Genomic DNA, 22,132 nt, shown 5'->3' with positions numbered 1-22,132 from the left:
AAGGTTACGAAATGCAATCACCACTTAAAATGTAACCAGACAAACAGAAAATAAGAAAAAATACAGCACAACCCAAACATCCAGATGCATTAAGCTATTACCTGATAATTTTAGAATGTTCTTAATGGTTATTAAATTATTTCACAAAGTGAAGTTCAAAGATATCTTAGATGTCTTGCCATTTTCAATTATTTATAAACAAAACTTTGCTCCTCCTAGACTTTATTCCCTAAGCTTCACAAAGACAAAATTAATTTTTTATATACTAATCTATGAATTTTGGGCACGTGGGTTTATCTTCATGACACAATGTGACTGATTCACATAATTAACTACTGAATTTCTAAACACTTACTGTTCATTCCGCCTTTCCCAAGCTTTATATATCCATTCTGGTTTCATAATTGGAGTACCCAGGCTCACAGCTATCTAAAAACATAAACATGTTTATCATTAATTATATGGTGAATTTTTACCTTAAATAACTGCATTCATGCAAGTTATAAGCAATTATATACATACATTTTTTGCACAGTCTTAGATCATTGTTCATCTGCTTTGTAACAAAATATAAAGAAAAATTAACAGAAAAAACTATCTTTCCATCATACAATTTAGGTTAAAATAACTTTGAAACAAGTTCCATGATGTCCAAACTGTTTCATTGTATTTTAAATAAATACATCTGTGAAGTTAATTAAGTTCACCTTTATTACATTTCTATTTCTCTTTGTGTTTACCTCCTTGGAAGTACTAACCCCCAAGACAGCAGTAAGAGTAAGAGAAAATTTCTGATTAAGTCACTAAAACCTTAGATATGAATTGTAAGTATACCTCCCAGGAATTCAACAATACCCTAAAATTACCATTTGCTACATAAATACACTGATGGAGGGTGGGAACAAAGTGATAAACTCTTCCTAACATATTCAAGTGCAATCTTAAGCTAAGACTTTAATCCCAATAAAAGTATTTTCTCCTGTTCTTTTATAATTTTCACAAGTTAAATCTTGGAACCATTTTATAAGAACAAAGTTCTGCTCTTAGATAAGAGAGAAGTATCTGCCCTCATCACCTTCTGACCTCCTTATTCACCACTGCTCATAGTAATCTTTGCTAATATTATTCATCTGCCTAAACTGTTATCCACCTACCAACCTCCACAATCCCAATCATCTTTCAAGACCTAACTCAAGTTCCACTGCCTCCTTCAAACCTCAGGGGCCACACTCCTGTGATTTAAAATTTTTACTAAATGTGCATATAGCAAAAATTGAATTTCTGATCCTCAATAAATTATGGGGGAAATAGACAGGATAAGAGCACTATTATTAAATCCATCCTCAAACAGTGCTATATTGAAATACACAAAAATACCAAAGTTTACATACCCTGAATTTTTCTCCTTGTGTACAATTTGCCACCAAATGTGTAACTTTTGAATTAAAGTCTTTTCGAATAACTCCACCCATGTGATGAACCAATGTCACCAATCTGACCTCAAAAGAAAATGTAAACATTGACTTTATGATTAATTTGAACAAAATTTTAAACTATGTTTATAATTCATTTAGCATTTTACTGAATACTTTCTATTTATAAGGTACATATGAGAATTTTTATAAAGATAAATTTTATGTCAAAAAAATTAAAGGTTCATTTGCCTTATTGGCACAGGCAAAATTATACAGAGATAAGCTAGTAAAGATGATCACACAAAACTAAGTTAATTAACAACTGGCTTTCACACAAGTAAAAAAGCAAATATATTACTTTTTGGAGGGGGGTGAAGTAGAAAAGAATAGCTTTATTGCTTTGCCAAGCAAAGGGGGACACATCGGGCTCATGCCTGGAAAAACTGTGTGTCCCCAGTACATTATTTTTTTAAAACCAGGTTGCCATCACACCAAGATTCCTCTCACAAAATTAGAGTAATACCCCATTAGCTACAACATAAAAAATTTTATGGATCAAAGAAAGAAGTTTCTATGAATTCTCTAGAGCAATGAGAATGCTTTAAGGCTGGACCTGCATAACAAAAAATCGCAATGTGTAAACAAAAACTTCAAATAATGTGGCTGATGTGATACTTAACAAAAAGACAGTTTAAACAGATTAGATAGTCATGAAATTTTTCTAATTCACATACCAGCTATCCTAGACAAAATATGTGTTTCTTTACAAGGCTCTTCAGAGTTACTTCTTCACAAAGTTTAAGACCTAGTATATTCATAGTAATTTCTCCTTCAATATTTTAAAAATAAAACCATGATATAACTACCAAAAAAAAAAGCTAATTTAAATTTATTTTGCTAGAAAAAAATATTCTTTGAATAGAATGTTTTAAAATACTTACTAGTTCTTCTTTCTTCCTGAATCCAGTAAAACATAGTACTAGATTCATCATGCTTGTACAATAGAGTGGGCGACATGAAAATGGCAAAGGCTGAAGGATACAACAATTTTAAATCTGTGAGCTTCTTTACAGTAAAAATAGAACACATCTTTCTCAAGCTAAACATATTTCCCTCTCTTGCCAATTAACTTTCCCAATCCAAAGATATACTTGCATCTTTCAATATGCAACAAATAGCAAAAAACCAGTTTCACAATAAAAATTTCCCATGATTCCCATATCGTATTCAATACACATCATCTAAACACACTTTACTACTGGCAAATAAAACATAAATATTCATACCCAAACCTTTATTTCCAAAATGTACTTTGACACATATGAAGTATTATAAGGAAAGATTTCCATACACTACTATAAGTGCTTCAAATTAAAGTTAAAAGAGGTCAAAAATATTTTCTAATAAATACTAATAATACATATACTTGAACCAAATATGATTCCAATTTATGAGCTAAAAAATGGAGATAGTAAATAATTTAACAAATGGGGGGCTTCCCTGGTGGCGCAGTGGTTAAGAATCTGCCTGCCAATGCAGGGGACATGGGTTCGAGCCCTGGTCTGGGAAGATCCCACATGCCGCGGAGCAACTAAGCCCGTGAGCCACAACTACTGAGCCTGAGCGTCTGGAGCCTGTGCTCCGCAACGGGAGAGGCCGCGACAGTGAGAGGCCCGCGCACCGCGATGAAGAGTGGCCCCCGCTTGCCGCAACTAGAGAAAGCCCTCACACAGAAAAGAAGACCCAACATAGCCGAAAATAAATTAATTAATTAAAAAAAAAAAAGGAAAAAACTCAACTATAGAAAAATAATAATAATAATTTAACAAATGGTTTTATCTATCTATCTATACATGAAAGAGAATGGTTAAAAATATATATTTAATTCCACTATTATGCAAGAATGTTCTTTTCCATAATTTTGGCCTTTAAAAAGTTTATGTGGTTTCTGAAAGCAACACTTCTGAATCAAAACAGAATTAAAGATTATCATGTGCTCATTACTAGTATCTATAACAAAAGAAGCACAAAGACCCAAGCAATTTAAAGTTAAGGCAAACTTAAGAATGCCAAAACAGAGCAATAAAAAACAAAGAACAGGTATTAATTCTACTGCAACTCTTGCAGTGAAATGCTGTTTAAAAACAAAAAGCTAAAGTAGGACTTCCCTGGTGGCGCAGTGGTTAAGAATCTGCCTGCCAACGCAGGGGACATGGGTTCAAGCCCTGGTCCGGGAAGATCCCACATGCCGCAAAGCAACTAAGCCCGTGCACCACAACTACTGAGCCTGCACTCTAGAGCTGGCGAGCCACAACTACTGAGCCCATGTGCCACAACTACTGAAGCCCGCGCGCCTAGAGCCTGTGCTCCGCAACGAGAAGCCACCACAATGAGAAGCCCACGTGCCGCAATGAAGAGTAGCCCCCACTCACTGCAAATAGAAACAGCTTGCACGCAGCAACGAAGACCCAACACAGCCATGAATGAATGAATGAATGAATGAATAAATAAATAAATAAATAGCTAAAGTAATTTCCCTAATTTTAAATCATGCAGAAACTGATAAAAATGGAACTGTGGTACCTGTTCTGTGTGGAGGAAAATTAAAGTTTATGTATATGTACACATCTTTAGAACTCAAGTTTAAGCAAACTACTACTTCCCAAGATACTGCAGGTATTGAGACTAAATATATGTAAATAATATTGTTTAGAATTAAAGGACTATATTAGAGTAGCCACTACTATTCCTAACCTAAATATTCATATTCTCAACAATTAATGAAATTTTTCTGCATAAAAATTCTTTAATAAAAATTTAACCTTGAGAAGTTGTAATAAGCATATATTCTTTCTTACCTCTCCTTTTTGTGCACAGTTTAATACAACTGGTGGTCCAATAACTCTACAGTCAGTCTTGTATAACTCATTAAAGACAGAATCCTGGAAGTCCGTGACTATGAATACATTTTCAAATTCTGGAGAATCCAAACTTTTAAGTTCTTCAACTGATTCCATCTTTACAAATGGCACTTTAATTTCCTTGATTTTTTTCATGGAGTTATTAGAAACAAAATTTATATATTATAAAAGTAATTCATGTGTCTCTCTAAATAAGACCTAAAAATCAATTCAATATCAACATTTTTATTTTTATATTTGTAGAAGTTGTGAATCATACAATAAGCATTATACTTAATAGTTAACAGTCATATGTCATATTTCTTTACTTATGTTTTTATATAAACATAGCTCAATCCATATTAAGATCTTAAATTTTGAAGATTATTATAAAGGCATAAGCTTCTGACATGACTTGGTAGTCATTATAAAACATCTAGTATGCATATAAAGATGATGAATTTTTTAAGTACACGTATTTTGATAGTAAGATGCATTAGAAAGATATCAACTATTGCTCTTTATTCTGATCAAGAAAATGATGCCATGCATATAGTTCTTCCTGCACAAGTTGTTTTCAGAAAAATAGAAAAAAATACTATGACATGCAACATCTACAAAAAGGATGGAGTTAACTTAATCATTTCAGTATATACAAGGGAAGTAAGAAAAAGATATGAAATATGTAGGCAGTTGCAGCATGGCAAACACAGGATATAAAAAGGCAAGTTAGTGTTTAACACTTTATACTGTAGATCTATGAAAAAGAATGAAGATATTTCGGTATCTATATGACTCCTGTTTTTAAAGAACAGAACCATTTAAAAGAAAATTCAAATGGGTCAGTAAATTATTTGGGATTTATTTGCTAGGCTGATGTGAAGGGCTGAATTGTGTATATCCAAAACTCATGCTGAAGTCCTAACACCCTATACCTCAGAATGTGACTATCTGGAGATATGGTCTTTCAACATGTAATTAAGGTTAAATGAAGTCATAAGGGTGGATCCTAGTCAGATTGGATTAGTGGTGGATTGGTGTCCTTGTAAGAGGAGGAAATTTGGACACACAAAAGAGATAGCAGAGATGTGCATGCACAGAAGGCTGTGTGAAGATATATCAAGAAGGTGACAGCCATCTACAAGCCAAGGAGAGAGGCCTCAAGAGAAATCAAACCTGCTGACACCTTGATCTTGGACTTTTAGCCTCCAGGAAAGTGGGAAAATAAATTTCTGTTGTTTAAGTTGCCCAGTCTGTGGTATTTTGTCATGGAGGCCCTCACAATCTAGTATAACTGGTATAGAGAGTTAGATATATTTCACATGCTGAGGTAAATTCCCTGATGACTGTCAATTATTGTGATTTGTAATTCTGGAAATAAAGCAAGAATTTAGAATAAATATAAAATTATTGAGAAAAAAGAAGCTAAAGAGTTTAAAGTGTCATCTTCATAAATACATAAATGGAATGCCATTTAAATCTAACAATGCCAAATTACTTTATAAGGATTTCATTATTTATGAAACATTGTATTTTTGGGTTTCAGAAACACCCAAATTTTAAAATAAATGGAATAGTTTCTATTAATCTAGCTTCAGAGTGCTGAGAGTATAACTTGTGCCTAATTTAGCTCCAATCACCGTAAGTGGACTCTACGAATACAATCAAAGGAAGTGCAGCATGCCACATGCAATGAAATGCTTGACCTACCATATTAACAATACTTTTTATTAATTTTTCATCCGATTTTCCAGGACAACTTTCTTTTATCTTTATAACAGGGACTTCCATTATTTTAATAGTCTGTGGAAAAGAGACTTAAGTATGAGATTAAGAAAACTATAAATTTATTTATACACGGATGGAAGAAAAATAGTTTAAAAAAAAAAAAAACTAAAAACTAAATTCCCATACCTTTAAGGCTTTTATAAGTTCTTCTTGCTTTCCAGCTTCTTGAACCAGTATTACTCTTGTTTCAATCTGAGGCATTTCTTCTATTAAAATTAAAAATGTTTAAGTAAAATATTTTTATTCACTAACATCAAAATCAGTAGTTCCTAACCCCTTTTTTGGCTGTATCTGGAATGTTTTCCATGTTTGAGATCATAACATTCCCTGAAACTAAAATGACTTAATCCCCAGCTTATTTTAAAACTTTGATCATGTATCATTTTAGAAGAAGAGAAACATATTGTATTGTAGCAAAGTATTCAAACATCAGCACTCCTCCTAACCAAAGAAAGCATTCGCCCACTTGCACAGTCATCCTCTTCAACAGCACATGCAACTTTAGGAAAGATCCATTTATACAGTGAAAAGGAAAGAAGTGGCTCTTCTCCTGACCAGTCATAACTGACTATATTCTAGCTAACAATGTTGCAGCTAGATTGCCCTCACTTACAGAAAAAGCAATATCCAACAAGATGCTTTCACCTTCAAAGTTGGGAAGCATTTATCCAAACAATAATAAAAAATCTAGTGTAAACAGTTTCTGTTAACAAATTTTTACTGAATACCTGTACCCTAGCTTAACAGTATTACAGTTAAATCATAAAAAAGTCACTAGTCAGTAAGTTTAGGATTAAAATAGTGATTTGATATTTTAAAGCAGATAACATGTTTACCTTCAACATATGAAGTAGATCCAATAAATAAGTTTTCCTTAGAAGTTTCGGTAACTTTAGAATCAAAAATGGAAGAGTCTGCCAAGCTTGTACTCCCAGTAGTGGGTGTTAATGCACTATTTTCAGCCATTATTTGTACTCTTCTGCAATGGCTGAAAAAAACAAAATTTGAATAAAATTACATGAAACAAACAATTACTGGGCAAAGACAAGCGTTATACCTAGAACTTATAAAAAGTATCATTACCCTTTTTTTTTTAATACTGAACCAAACAAAGTCACTCAACTTCTCTGAGCCTCAGTTTGCTCTTCTGTAAAATAAAGATACTAATAATTGGGCTTCCCTGGTGGCTCAGTGGTTGAGAATCTGCCTGCCAATGCAGGGAACACGGGTTCGAGCCCTGGTCTGGGAAGATCCCACATGCCGCGGAGCAACTTGGCCCGTGAGCCACAACTACTGAGCCTGCGCGTCTGGAGCCTGTGCTCCGCAACAAGAGAGGCCGCGACAGTGAGAGGCCTGCGCACCGCGATGAAGAGTGGCCCCCACTTGCCACAACTAGAGAAAGCCCTCGCACAGAAAAGAAGACCCAACACAGCCATAAATAAATAAATAAAAGATACTAATAACTGACTCATAGGGATACAGTAAAAGTAACAATGTACCAAAAGTACTCAGATATTACCTGACAGTCAAAAAGTACTCAGAAGGTACTCACAAATACTATGCTACCTCCCCACTCCATACCTTTGCCCTCAACCAAACTATTTCTCTTCCTGTATTCATTTATAATACCATCATCCCCCAAATAATCCCAGTCAAAAACACGATCCAGCCATACTCTTTCATCTGCCTCATTCGCCCTGCCCCAAAGCATCTCTGTATCTCTGGGACCCAGCCCCCCTTTTTGTGGCCAATGCCACAGTGGCCACTTGGTCAAATACAACAGTTCCAAACAACTTTATCACCAGTTTCTTCAGAGGTCACTTTCCACATGGTTTTCAGGGTATGCTCCTAAAAACAAATGTGACTATATTATTTCTCTACTTAGAACTTCCATGAGCACTGCTCCCTATACGATCAAGTTCAAATTCACCATCCACTTTACACTTTAGTCCTAGCCTACCTATTTAGCCTCATCTCCTGTATTTCCCCCAGTCCACATCGACTGTATGCTCCAGCCACAAAGCATTTCCCAGCATTTTTCAAATACAGATCACAATTTACTCCACACCTACTTGTATTTAATAGTGTTCAATTCTCCACCTATCATGTCTTTCAACCCCTGACCCACCACTCTTGACTTATCCTCTGTAGATTTCTCCAAACCTCTCATGTATAACTGGACTGCTCCCTTACCTGTATTTTTATATTACTTTACAAATGTCTAAAAGATTTCACGAGACCATTAACACGTGTCAGTAAGACTCTGGACTATGAAAGAAAATCTTTGTTTGTTTTTAAATTTCCAGGACTTAAAAAGAGTTGAAAAGTTAAGCAAGCAGGGAATAAAGAAAAAGTTGAATAGATCTTCATCAATTTAAATTGGGGATTTTACATAAGTTTATTATCTTGAAGTAAATTTCCAGAATATTGGGCAAATATAAAGAGGAAGCCCAGTCTTATCTGGAGGTCTATGCCTGATCTAATTTACCCTTTCCTACTTTTTCGGAATAATAAAATATACAAATAACTTCCACCAGATTTTTAGCAAAGTAATAGTTTCAGGTAGCATTAGCATCATTTCGGCATGGTGATGTCAAATAGTGTGAATATGTACATACTAATAACAACAGACCTAAGCCCAGTTATTAGGTGCACACTTCAAAGACAAGCAACTCAGCTTCCTGTCTCAGCTCTGCACCTAGTAGGGTAAGCCTCAGCTTCCACATCAGGAAAAGAAATAATAGTACAACTCAAATCCAACTGTGATAAAAACTGAATAGATGATGTCTCTAAATGAGTGACAATTATTCATTCTCATACATACTCAAAATGTGGACGTTTCTCATTGTCTTACCAAACATCCACGGCAATCATTATTCTAAGGCTCTCCAAAGGAGTGCTCCAATAGTTGTTAATTAAGAGCCTTTACTTAGAATCAATGATAAATTCTATCCAGCCCTTATTTTTTTGTTAAGTCTCACACTTAAATGTTCCCAGGGAAAAAGAAAGGCTCTATCTAAACAGGCTTTCATTTAAAGTCTCCTTAAAAGAATATTAAAAAGAAAAACCAAGAGATGAATTAACCTGCCTTAAGGAATGTAGGAGGAGGGAGACTTTAATAAATCAAAAACACCATGAGTTCACATTTTTCACCTATGTCTCTCTGTTTAAAGATCATCAAAACAGGTAAGTGATTGGGACTTCCCTGGTGGTCCAGGGTCTAAGACTCTGCGCTCCCAATGCAGGGGGCCCAGGTTCGACCCCTGGTCAGGGAACTAGATCCCATATGCTGCACCTAAGAGTTCGCATGCCGCAACTAAAGATCCCACGTGGCCCCAACGAATATAATGTATGCCACAACTAAGATCCCACGCAGCCAAAAAAAAAAAAAAAAAAAAAAAAAAAATGGTAGGTGATTAAGAATTAAAATTGACTGATGACACTGTATGTGATCAATTTATTGCCAAAACAGTTTTAAAATTTAGAAAATAGCTGCATGCTAAACTCATCACATATCAACAGTCTGATTACAAACTGAAATACACTCATCACTTTTTCACATTTATGTATTCTGTAAGCTTTTATAACAAACACAAAAGGATCAGTGTTCATAAACCCATACAGATTACTTCTCATCTGAGAACATACTCAAGGAGCTTCTAACTAAATACAACTCATGCCTTTTTTCATCACAAAGATAAATTTTGCCATTTAAATAAGTTTCCTTTCACTTATTTTTTTAGGCAATCATCTTTCAGGGTGGAGGAGCTAAATGCCTTCCTGGATATGTTGGCGGTGTTACAATAACATTGTTAACGTTACATAACACTGTGACTAACAATATTTATTTAACGCTTAATATGCGGCATTATTCTAAACCTTTAGACATTGTTCTAAACCTTTTACTTGTATTCATTTAATCTTTGCAACAATCCTAAGAGGCAGGTACTATTATCACACTCCTCTTACAGGTAAAGAAACCTAGAGCGGAGAGATTAATTCCCCCCAGGTCACAGTGTTAGTGGCAAAACAAGGGTTCAAATCCGGTCTGATTCCAGAGGCTGCGCTTTTACCCATTAAGCCATACCCATCTGTACGCGGGGTGGGGCGCCGGAACGAGCTGGCGTTTTACCTTAAGTACTAAAAACTAAAGAGAAGACGCCAAGAAGAATCCAAGGGTGAAACCACTAAGTAATCTGAGATAAGCCCCCAAAGGGCGCAGTTGCCGGCCACCAGAGCCGCAGAGCCCACTGCGGTTTGCCAAGACCCCCTTCCCGACAACTCCCCACTTTGCCCAGAAACTCTTTCGGAAGAAATATTCAACCAGGTGAGCGGTGACGACGCACAGCAGCCAGGCGGACCTCGGGCTCCCACTCCGCATCCCGGCCCCGCTGTTGGGAACGCGGCGGTGTGGTTCCCAGAGCCGGGAAGCCAAGGCTGGGAGCTCCGGAATTCGCGGTCACCGGGGCGGGGCCGTGGGACACAAGCAGAGCAGCCCACTGCTCCAGGGACGCCGGCCCACTCCCACCTCCGCCACCCGCACCCACAGAGCCCTCACCACTCTCAAAAGACGCCCTGGAAGTTCCACCTTTTCAAGAACAGACCCTTCTCACTTTTACCGCCATTCCTCACCGCCGGCGGCCGCAGCCAATTCAAAAAGTGACCCGCAGAGGGGCGGTGATTGGCCGCTGCTCTCCGCCCACCTCCCCGCAGGTGCCCACCGATTGGTTGTGCGTGTGTTTCAAATAAACCTAACGGCTCCGACGTCAGAACGTCCCGAATTTGTAGAGAAGTGCCCGGATGTGACCAGGAGGTGGTAGTAATGGCTCCTGGGCTTCTGTGGGAGTAGCAGGTGTGTCTGTGACTACCGCTTATTTACTCAGTAAACATCCCTTTTCCTAAGGAAAGTTTGAGTGGATTCTCCGTCCCCTCGGCTTTTTTCTTTTTTTTTTTTCCCCGCCACAAAATCCTTGAAACGTAATCAGTGCCTTGACAGATGAATTTTTCCCCAGTGATTCCTGTGAGCTGTAAGATTTTTCTGCCTGAGCTTTAGGAATTTAAAGTTGGGTTAAGGGGTTTGGGGTTTGGTGGTTGTGTTGGCGCGGCGGGGCCCAGGACACGGGAACTCGGAGTCTCTCCAGATGGACTTCAAATCAGCAGCCTCTTATTTAAATCCTGACGTATGTAAAGCACTGTGCTCTGGTCTAGGGAATTTCACGGATGATTAGAATAAATTCTTAGGGTTTCTAAGCCTTTTTTTTTTTTTTTTAATATAAGCTTGCATTTGAACAAATGTAAAAATACGTCACGAGATTCTAGACTCTCCTGGAGCCAAAGTAAATTGTTAGCTGCTGCACCCGCCCCTCCCCCCCTTCCCCGAGGTCTTTTGCTGCTTTCCTCTGAAGTCTAGCCAAGAATTTATCGGTTTTCCTATAATTACGATTGCTATCATGAAAATCTTTTATTTTCTTCGTTTTCTAAATATAATATCCTGTCACACAACCTCTTAAAAAGACGCCTCCCGAAGGTGAGTTTTGCATAGTTCCCACCTAATCGCTGGTTTAAATAAAGGAAGAAAGGAGAATCCGCTGCTGAAACCTTAAATTTCAACAAGAAGAGGAGAACTTGTACTTTGGAATGCAACACTTCTGAACGTCTCAAACAGGTCGTCAGGATTTGGAATTTTTCCTAACTTTGTCGGGCCACCTTAGAATGCCTGAAAAGTTTGTAATACATTCCACAAAATGAGTGAAGCAGTCTGGTAATTATTGGTTTCCCTGTTGATAATTGAAGGATATTTACAGTCTGCCCTTCATTTAATGCCATGATAACCGTTAGGGCGAAAGCAAAGAAAAACAGTAATTGAAATTTCACTTTGGAATGTGCTTGCGTACTTAAACTAGGGTGTGCCCAGCATTCCAAAAGGTCTCCTCACTGAAAATACGTTAAGCTAGTGAAGAAAGCAACCTGTTTCCTCTGTGCATTGCTCCGTTAGGCTTTGCACCCAAATCTATTGATTGCCTACACGATATCACCACACAAATTGTATGCTAGTCTAACAAAAGCTATACTTGATTCCTTTTAAGGGTTATATGGCAGTTTGACCAGCAAATAAACGGGCAATACAGTCTTCTAACATTTCCTAACCATGTGACATCCTTTTCCATTTCCTAGGCAAGTAACCTCAAGCAAATAATTTAACCTCTCTATGCCTCAGTTTGAGTTTTTATAAAAGGGCATGATAGTACTTACCTCAGAGTATTGTTGTGAGGATTAAAAGTTAATACATGTAATTAAAACATATTCTAGCATATAATAAACATTCAGTAGATGTTAGCTGTTAATATTACTACGACTTTGCTGCTGCTACTATTACCACTACTGTTACCTCAGCCGAGGCCCTATACTTGCCTGATGGGACTGATAGTCCTCTACACTGCCTTCTCACCCCTGACCACAGGAGCATTGGCAGCAGTGTTTCTGTTCCCTTTGCCCCACCCATCCCCAGCCACAAATCCCGCCACCCTCCAGACCAAGCTTGGTGCAGCGAAGACCTCCATTGCATTCTTTTCCTACCAGAGAGAGGACAGTCCTTCTACACCAAACCTAATCTCTCTTCTCTTTTAAGGGAAAGCCTGCAATGCTCAAGATGTCTCCTCTTGTCTCGAAGATATGGCCTTCTTGCTGCTGCCCTTGGCCAGGCTTCTGTCCCCTTCCAAGGCAAGTCCCAGCCAAGATTCTTTATGCTAAACGCAAGCCTCTTCCTTCAGGTGCCTTCACTGGAAATGTAGTTATTGAATTCATATGTTAAGGGGACAAAACTGTTTACAGTACAGGATAAATAGATAGATAAATCAAAATGAGAAGTTCCTTGAAAGAATAAACCATTTAAAAAATTCTTACGTGTCATTCACAACTCCTAAGATGCTGAATGAACAGTTTTCAACAAAAAATACTAAAGGAATTGAACTAAAGTACTTAGTATATTAAAGTGCGTGACATATTTTCATCAAACAATACGATAATTTCTGAGGTGGGGAAATGAAATGTGGAAGATAGAACTACTGAGATTCTTCCTTTGGAGGATCAACTTCCCCACCTCCATCTCTGAATTGAGTGACACGCTGGACCATCTTTCCTGACTCTCATCTTAACATTTGTTCCTCTTCCAATTTATTCCCTCCTCTTTATTTATAGTTCCTTTCTTTCCTTACGCCCTCCCCTTTCCATCTCCATCTTCGTTTTCCATATGTACTCCTTCAGGGCAGCAGAGAATGGGGAGTTAGGAAAGTTAGTTTGGGGTTATGGAATATCTTTCTCCACCCTATACCCACCCGCATTCACAAGTATGCACACTGCCCATGCCATCACTCTTCAAATCAGAATGAAGAAGATTTCTCACACTTTTGTAGTTTGTTCTAATCTGCTAATAAGAATTAGTATATCTGAAAAGACTATTAAATTTTTGCAATAAATGGGCAATATTTGTTGTGGTGGATTTTGTTTTTATTACCTAAAGTTGTGATGAAATAGAATTTCTAGGTTTTACTTTTTATTTTTTAAAGGAACATTTCTTTCTCTTTTTTTTAATAAATTTATTTACTTATTTTTGTCTTCGTTGGGTCTTCATTGCTGCACACAGGTTTTCTCTGGTTGCGGCGAGTGAGGGCTACTTTTCTTTGCGGTGCATGGGCTTCTCATTGTGGTGGCTTCTCTTGTTGCCGAGCACAGGCTCTACGTGTGCGGGCTTCAGTAGTTGTGGCACATGGGCTCAGTAGTTGTGGCTCGCGGGCTCTAGAGCAGAGGCTCAGTAGTTGTGGTGCACAGGCTTAGTTGCTTCGTGGCATGTGGGACCTTCCTGGACCAGGGCTTGAACCCATGTCCCCTGCATTGGCAGGTGGATTCTTAACCACTGCACCACCAGGGAGGGAAGTCCTAGGTTTTATTTTTAAGTATGAAATGTTATCGACCAATAATACCATCTACTTTATAGTAAATTTAACTATTTCATCATAGAATTAAATGTTTTACTGTAACTAAATATTAACATTGTAATGGCACATAGAACTCATGTAATTGTTTTTCTCCTCTGTCACCATCCTTACCACCTCAAGGCATTTGTGAAATACATAGCTATATATAAAGCCACACTAGGTACAGTTACAAAGATTCAGTCCCTCTAAGAATTTATCACTTAAGATTTTTGTTTCAAAATCTTTAATGAGTAGCCATGGAATTCTGTACTTTCTTGGAATTATTAACATTTTCCAATTAAAATGTTGTATTTCCAAGTTGGTTATAATATAGCATCTTCCAACCTGTCATCTCTGCCTGTGAAACAAGCTTTAGAAATTATAATCACTGTGAGCCAGAAGAAGCTATTTTACATACCTCAGCAGTCAGTAATTAGGATATGAATCATTGCTTTATTTATATGAATCATTAGGCTGTAAATCACTTGACATAGATTTGCAATAATGTACAAATTTACCACTTAAAGTTTCACTTGGACAAATAGAATTACTGTTCCTTGATGGAGCAAGAGGTTTCCAAATATGGTGAGGCCATTTTTCAAATTATGTAATTTGATTAGCAAAATTTTAGATGTGGAAAAAAAAATCTCAGTTCACTAGTCTCATTCTTTATTTTACAAATGAATTTTACCGAGGCCCGCAACATAGAGCTTATATTCCTTTACCAAGGTCAGGTAACTGGTTAATGGAAAAACCAAGATCAAAAATTTTATTTCTATTAATCTATTTTGGCTTTATTAAATTAAAGATACTAATATTTATATTTTACATTAAACTTATAAAAGTACCAATATCTTTATTCATACTGCTTATATATTTTACTTTTGAGGACATTAAGATGATTTCAGGGACTTCCCTGGCAGTCCAACGCAGGGTTCCATCGCTGGTTGGGGAACTAAGATCCCGCATGCCACCCGGCATGGCCAAAACTAAAAAAATTTTTAAATTAAAAAAAAAAGATGCGGGCTTCCCTGGTGGCGCAGTGGTTGAGAGTCTGCCTGCCAATGCAGGGGACACGGGTTCGAGCCCTGGTCTGGGAAGATCCCACATGCCGCGGAGCAACTGGGCCCATGAACCACAACTACTGAGCCTGCGCGTCTGGAGCCTGTGCTCCGCAACAAGAGAGGCCGCGATAGTGAGAGGCCCACGCACCGCGATGAAGAGTGGCCCCCGCTTGCCACAACTAGAGAAAACCCTCGCACAGAAACAGAGACCCAACACAGCCATAAATAAATAAATAAAAATTTTTTAAAAATCTAAAAAAAAAAAAAAGATGCTTTCAGTCCCATAAGAGCCTTGTTGGTCTTGTTCACCAATGTATCTCCAGCACCTAGGAACAGTTCCTGGCATATAAGATGTTCTCAAAAGTTGTTGCATGAATAACATTGTAATTGATCTTCAGAATCCATATTGCCTTCTTCTAATTAATTCTCAAGTTTGCATTTAGAGTGACATTATGCAAATCGAAACTCATCATATCACTACCTCCTTAAAACCCTTCAGTCCTACTAGGCCTCCATGGCCTGACCTCTACTCATTTCCAGCTTCATCTTACACCATGTTCACTTTCTTTCTCTTGAGTTCTATACCTGGCCTTCCTTCTCAAGGATTTTTGCATCTGCTCTTCTCTCTACCAATTCCTTTGATCCCCATTCTTTTAACCTAAGAGACAACTTCTAATCCTTTTAGCATTTGCTCACTTACTACTCCTCAGAAGATCTTTGCTAACTACCCATAACATCAGAATCCCCATTATACAGCCCCCAGCACCATGAGTATCTCTTTTGTGGTACTTATCAAAGATGTGATTATTGGATTAATGTCTCTCTCCTCCACTATCTAAGCTACTTGAAAGGGAAAATGTCTTTTTGTTTACCATTTTGTCCACAGTGAAGGCACTCAATGAAATATTTGTTGAAATAACAAGTAAATGAATTAATGATTAAATGAACTTATTTTTATTATAATATCAGTGGTGTCCTTTCTAAAGTTATTTTTAAAGTTTTCTTTTTTTTTTTTCTGATTTTTTTTTTGGCTGTTCCGTGCAGCTTGTGGAATCTCAGCTCCCCAACCAGGGATTGAATCCGGGCCACAGCAGTGAAAGTCCAGAGTCCTAACCACTAGGCCACCAGGGAACTCCCCTAAAAAAGGTTTCTATTATTTTTACTTTTATCTAACCCGTTATTTATGACAATTTTTCAGGAAAAATTAAGTGGCATATTTCCAAAATTAATAAATTTACAAAAGGATAAAATAATTTACATCTTTTATTGACAATTGAGTAAATTACCCAAGAATTGAATGCTTCTTATACCATGCCTATTCCAGCTATGAGTGGAAGAGAGTTAATGCTAATAGTACTAAACTGATTGGATAAAACTTGCCAGTGTTTATGAACATAGGCAATTATCCATATCAAAAATTCAGTTTTCCTACAACCTACACTTTCATACATTATACACTGATACTTATAAATTGCCTCTTCCACACTGTCAACTGACTTGTAAACATCAATGTTATCCCAAAGTGATTTTGTCTTCAGTTTAGTTTTGACAATAACTCCGTCTTTGTAGAGTAGTACTGATATTTACTATGACAACAATTTGAATACTTGGATTGTACTTAGCAATATTTTGTTGCTGCTATTCAAATGAATGGAAAAATGGAATTGCTAATGCAATTGAAATAAAAATGGAACCCAGGTCCTCAAAAAATGGTGGATATTTGACCTCAGTTGGCATGAGGATTTAGCATAAGCAGATTAACTGTGGGTTTAATAATGAAGGAAAAATTACATGTAAATAGAAATGCATTGGGGAAGGTATTTTAAAGGTGAGATATACTGTTTTAAGTGATATTCAAGTGTATAATGCAACTATATATAAATCCTATGCCTAGAAAAAAATTAACATTAATGAAATACACAAAATGTTCTTAGTGTCTCTATCTTGACCATTGCATTTGCATTATTTCCCCTTCTCCTTTCCTTTTTTTTTTGGTACTTTTCAAATTTTCTATCATGAGCATTTTAGTGGACAGTTGTTGCTTTCCTGGCTGTTGAACATTTAACCATTCCTTCCTAATAATAGTCTGATTTCCCTTTTGAGAAATCACTCATTGAATATGGTTTTAGTGCAAGGTAATGTTCATCTGTTACCACAGATCTGAGTGGAGCCACATCCTCTTCCCATGCTTAGAGCTCAGTCATCATCTGCTCTTTCAAAGGATTTTGAACTTTTAGCATGTGCTAAAGATATGGGAAGGGTTAAGGATCATATATTGATACATTCTAATAGCATCAACAGTGTGCAGACCAGCTTCTTTGAGTCCAGTAATCTTTGATGGTATTTCCTCTGCCTACACCTCTGGAGCTCTCTAGCTCCTCCCAATTCCCAAGGCTGACCTTCATACTGATTCTGTGAATTTGCAGGATAAATTAAATCCTTTTTTCCTTCAAGATAGTTAGAACTGGTTTCTATTGCTTGTGACCAAGAATGTCCAGACGCGTTGCTTTTACAAATCCAAATCTTGTTGTTTCTACCTTCAAAATATGTCCATAATTAAACTAGTTCTTATCCCTCCATTACCCTTTTCTACACTACCATTATCTCTTACCTGAATTATTGCAATAGCCTCCTAACTCATGCCCCCAATTTTACCCATAAATCTTCACCATCTATCCTCAAGGAAGCAACTGGAATATTCCTGTTAAAATATAAGTCAGATCATGTCACTCTGCTCAAAACCTTTATTGGCTTCCAATTTCTTTCATACTAAAGCCAAAGTTCCCACAGTAGTCTTCATGGCCCTACATAATCCTCATTGACATCCTCACCCTCTCCCTTTCACACCTTTACTTACCTCTAGCCACACTGGCTTCTTTGCTGCTCCTCAAAGACACGAGGCACACTCCTAACTCAGGCTGATTTCTCTGCTTTTATGTTCTTCCTTCATATGTGCCTGACTTACCCCCTCTTCTCCTTCAATTCTTGCTCACATTCACCTTATCAGCTAGGTGGCTACCCCTCCAAAAATTGCAGCTCCTCCTCAAGCTCTCCTGGTCCCCTTTGTCTTACCCTTTTAATTTCATAGCCATTATCAACTACAAGTATGTATTTATTTGTTATGTTATTATTTATTGTCTGTCTCTCCATACTAGAATGTGAGCTCCATGAAGGCGGCAGGGGGGTTTTGTCTGTTTGTTCCCTAGTATATTTCCAGTGACTAAGTCAGTACCTGCCACATGATAGGTACTCAGAAATTTTTTGAAAAAAAGAATAAATGAAAGAAGAAAGGAAGGAATAAAAATAAGGAAGAAAGGAAATAAATATTTCTAAATATTACTTACATAATATAATGAAAATTTAGTTAATAGTTTATCCACTGTTTTCAAGCTTTTTGAATATTTCTTCAAATGAAATGTCACAGTGAACTCCAATACATAAAACAGATAAATGCCAAGCTGAATTGACATAGAAGAAGAGAGGTCATGATTTATCTTCATAGAGACTGCAGGAATTTTAATTCTTCTAGAACATAGAATTTGAAAACCACTGACTACTGACAGAATTTGAAAATGATTGACCATGGTATCTGAAGGGCCAAACCCTTTATTTACAAAACAAGAAGATGAGATTTACTCCTAATAGATATTCACACCCATCTATGAAGTTATCTAGCAAAAAAAAAAAAAAAAAAATTCTCTTTGAATCTGAATCTAGTTAATCTCTAGATCTGATTTTTAGGAAATACAGAGAACAGAGAAACGTGATAAATTATAGCACAGGGATACAGTCAGTAAGATCTAGCCTTGTAGAAACTCTACAAGAAACCCTGATTTCTTCAACAAATAATTGAAAGGGGAAAATGAGTAGTAAAGGGATAATCAATAGATGAGACTTAAAAGACATAAAACCAAATACAACATGTAGATTTTATTTGGATCATGATTCGAACTTTTTTAAAAATTATGGGGCTTCCCTGATGGCGCAGTGGTTGAGAATCTGCCTGCTAATGCAGGGGACACGGGTTCGAGCCCTGGTCTGGGAAGATCCCACATGCCGCGGAGCACCTGGGCCCGTGAGCCACAACTACTGAGCCTGCGCGTCTGGAGCCTGTGCTCCACAACAAGAGAGGCCGCGATAGTGAGAGGCCCGCGCACCGCGATGAAGAGTGGCCCCCGCTTGCCGCAGCTAGAGAAAGCCCTCGCACAGAAACGAAGACCCAACACAGCCAAAAATAAATTAATTAATAAAAAAAAAAAATTCCAGCAAGATTTAAAAAAAAAAAAAAAAAAAATTATGACAGCAGGATTTCTGCTTCTCCTATAGCTGAGTAAACTGCTGAGCAACCAACTCTTTCACAAATAACTATAGATATAGGGGAAAAGTACAAAAAACAATTACCCAAAGGATTTGAACAGTGAACAAAAGCAGGTAGACTCTGCAGAGGAGTAAAAACTTGGACTGACATGGAGTGTTTAAAAATGTTATAACTTTTAGAATAAGAAAACTCTGCAGTTATTGTTATGCAGAGGCCAAAACTAAAAGTCAGTCTTTCTGTCATAAGGAGCAGAGGACAGAGTTTGGGGCAACCACAGCTGCTGGAAAGTAAGGGGGTACAGAGGGTCCTCTAGAGAGCCTAAGAGAAGCATGCTAAATTCTGCATATAAAATGAAACCATCTCTAGCTGAATCCTTAACCATGCAAATACAAGGAGGACTGCAAGTAATCCTGTCAAGGAAAAAAGAACAGAACTGAGATTTGAGCTGCTGCTCAAAAGACAGAGTTTTCAGTTTGAGTTCAAACAAGTAATTGCCTGACAATACAAAAATATCAGCATGTTTTTGAAGAATAAAACAGAATTCAGAATCTCCAAGATATAACCATCACAGCTATGTTCTGTGCCATATCAAAAAAAAAAAAGGCATGACACATTCTAAGAAAAATAAACCAATAGAGGCTAATTCTGAGGTAGCCCAGATTTGAAGATTAGGATACAAGGACTTTAAAGCAGTTATTATAACTATGCTGAACGAGATAAAGGAAAGTATTCTTGTAATTAGTGAAAACACAGAAAAATCTCAGCAGAGAAATAGTATTAAAAAGAATCAAATGGAGCACAAAAAGCAAGAATCATAATATAAATTAAGAAAAATTTTATAAATTATATTTCATAAAATTAAAAACTTCTACCCTCCAAAAGTCACTGTTAAGAAATGTCAACAGTTAAGAAAGTGAAAAGATAAGCCACAGACTGGAAAAAAATTACTTTCAAAATACCTATATGACTAAAGATTCATATTCAGAATATTTAAAGAACTCTCATGACTTAATAAAACAAGCAACCCACTTTTTTTAAATGGGCAAAGAAAGATTTGACAGATACCCCACCAAAGAAGAGATACTAATGGCAAATATGCACATTATAAGATGCTCAGCATCACTATTCATCAGGGAAATACAGGTTAAAACCACATTCAGGTACTACTACACATCTATTAGAGTGGTTAGAATTTAAAATAAAAATGGTCAGTACCAAGTTCTAGTGAGGATGTGGAGCAACATGACCTCTCATACATTGCTGGTTCTTACAAAGTTAAACATAATTGCCAAAAGACCCAATAATCCCATTCCTAAGTATGAGAATCATGGAGGAAATTTTATTCATAATTGCTAAAAACTGGAAAGAACCCAACTGTATATCATTAGTGAATGCATAAACAAGTACATCCGAAACATGGGAAACTACTCAGCAGTTTACATGCAACAAAATGGATGACTCTCATAAGCATCATGTTAAGTGAAAGAAAACAGAAACAAAATACATGTTCTATGATTCCATTGATGTGGCATTCTGAAATAGACAATGGTAAAGGGACAAAAAACAGATAATGGTTGACGGAGGCTAAAGGGTAGGAGTGGAGGCTTACTGCAAAACGGCACAAGAGAACTTTGGGGGATGATGGAAGTATGCATGTCTTGATTGTGGTAGTGGTTACACAAATGTATATCTCTGCCAAAAGTCATGAATTTACTGTTTTGAATAATGTCTTAATAAGCATAACTTTAAAAAAAAGAACAAAATGGGAATTCTAGGATGGAAAATAAAATAGCTAAAACAAAAAATTAACTGGATGGGCTTAATAGTAGATTATGAGCCTGGCACACTGCCTACTGTGCTAAGGAGGCAGATGGATGGACCTAATAGAAGAATGAAGAGTCAGTCAGCTGGAACATAGACCAATAAAAATTACCCAATCATAAGGACAGAGAGAAAATTTTTGGATAAAAAAATGAGAGCTTTAGGAACCTGTGGGAAAACATAACATATAATTGGAATCCCAGGAGGAGAGAGAGAAAGAGGAAAAAATAATTTTAAGAAACAATGGCCAAAATTTTCTCAAATATGGGAAAAGACATAGCATTTGCCAGAAGAAAAAGTTTCTATTTTCAGAAGCTCAGAAACCCAAATTAGGATAAATACAAAGAATGTCTCTCATATCATAGTCAAATTGCTGAAATCCAAAGATAAAGGCAAAATCTTAAAAGTGGCCATGGGGAAAAAAAAAAGACACATTACAAATAGGAGAACAACAATTTGCAAATATACTAACTTCTCATTAGAAACTATGGAGACCAGGAGACAGTGGTACAACATCAAACAAATACTGAAAGAAAAAACTATTAACCCCAAATTCTATATCTAGTGAAAATATCCTTCCAGAATGAAGGCAAAATAAAGACATTTTCAAATAAAAGAAAACTAAGAATTAACTGCTAGAACACTAGTATTACAAGAAATGCTAAAGAAAGTTTTTCAGGCTGATGTGAGATGATTCCAGCTAGAAACTTTAATACTCATGAAGAAATGAAGAACTTTAAGAAATGGTAAATAACTGAGTAAATGTGAAAGATTATTTTTCTATTGATTTCTTTAAAACACATGTAACTGCTTAAAACAAAAATTATAGGCTTTTTTATGGGGTTTATAATGT

General features: G+C 36.8%; 1 protein-coding gene and 1 long non-coding RNA gene across 10 annotated transcripts in view; one reads left to right on the top strand and one right to left on the bottom strand.

The window, feature by feature from the left end:
- ECT2 (epithelial cell transforming 2) overlaps window positions 1-10,807 on the bottom strand; it is a 73,772-nt gene extending 62,965 nt beyond the window's left edge. For 3 of the 9 annotated variants that reach the window (XM_082458944.1, XM_082458947.1, XM_082458946.1), the window contains exons 1-7: window positions 10,662-10,806; window positions 6,940-7,091; window positions 6,230-6,309; window positions 4,274-4,456; window positions 2,357-2,446; window positions 1,392-1,499; window positions 356-429 (exon numbers count right to left, since the gene is read on the bottom strand). In XM_082458944.1, coding sequence (XP_082315070.1) covers window positions 356-429; window positions 1,392-1,499; window positions 2,357-2,446; window positions 4,274-4,456; window positions 6,230-6,309; window positions 6,940-7,069 — 665 coding nt within the window. In that variant the 5' untranslated portion in view covers window positions 7,070-7,091; window positions 10,662-10,806. Of the gene's footprint in view, window positions 1-355; window positions 430-1,391; window positions 1,500-2,356; window positions 2,447-4,273; window positions 4,457-6,025; window positions 6,119-6,229; window positions 6,310-6,939; window positions 7,092-10,661 lie in introns of all 9 variants that reach the window. The other 6 variants (XM_082458939.1, XM_082458940.1, XM_082458942.1 and 3 more) reach the window with 4 other exon arrangements.
- Window positions 1-22,132, top strand: part of LOC309659389 — a 538,108-nt gene that overhangs the window by 380,317 nt on the left and 135,659 nt on the right. The window lies entirely within an intron of this gene.

This window comes from Balaenoptera physalus (genome assembly GCF_965194825.1).
Source record: "Balaenoptera physalus genome assembly, chromosome: 4".
In the NCBI taxonomy this organism is placed as follows: Eukaryota; Metazoa; Chordata; class Mammalia; order Artiodactyla; family Balaenopteridae; genus Balaenoptera; species Balaenoptera physalus.
Note: the sequence above shows the minus strand (reverse complement) of the source record. Positions and strands in the feature narration are given on the sequence as shown.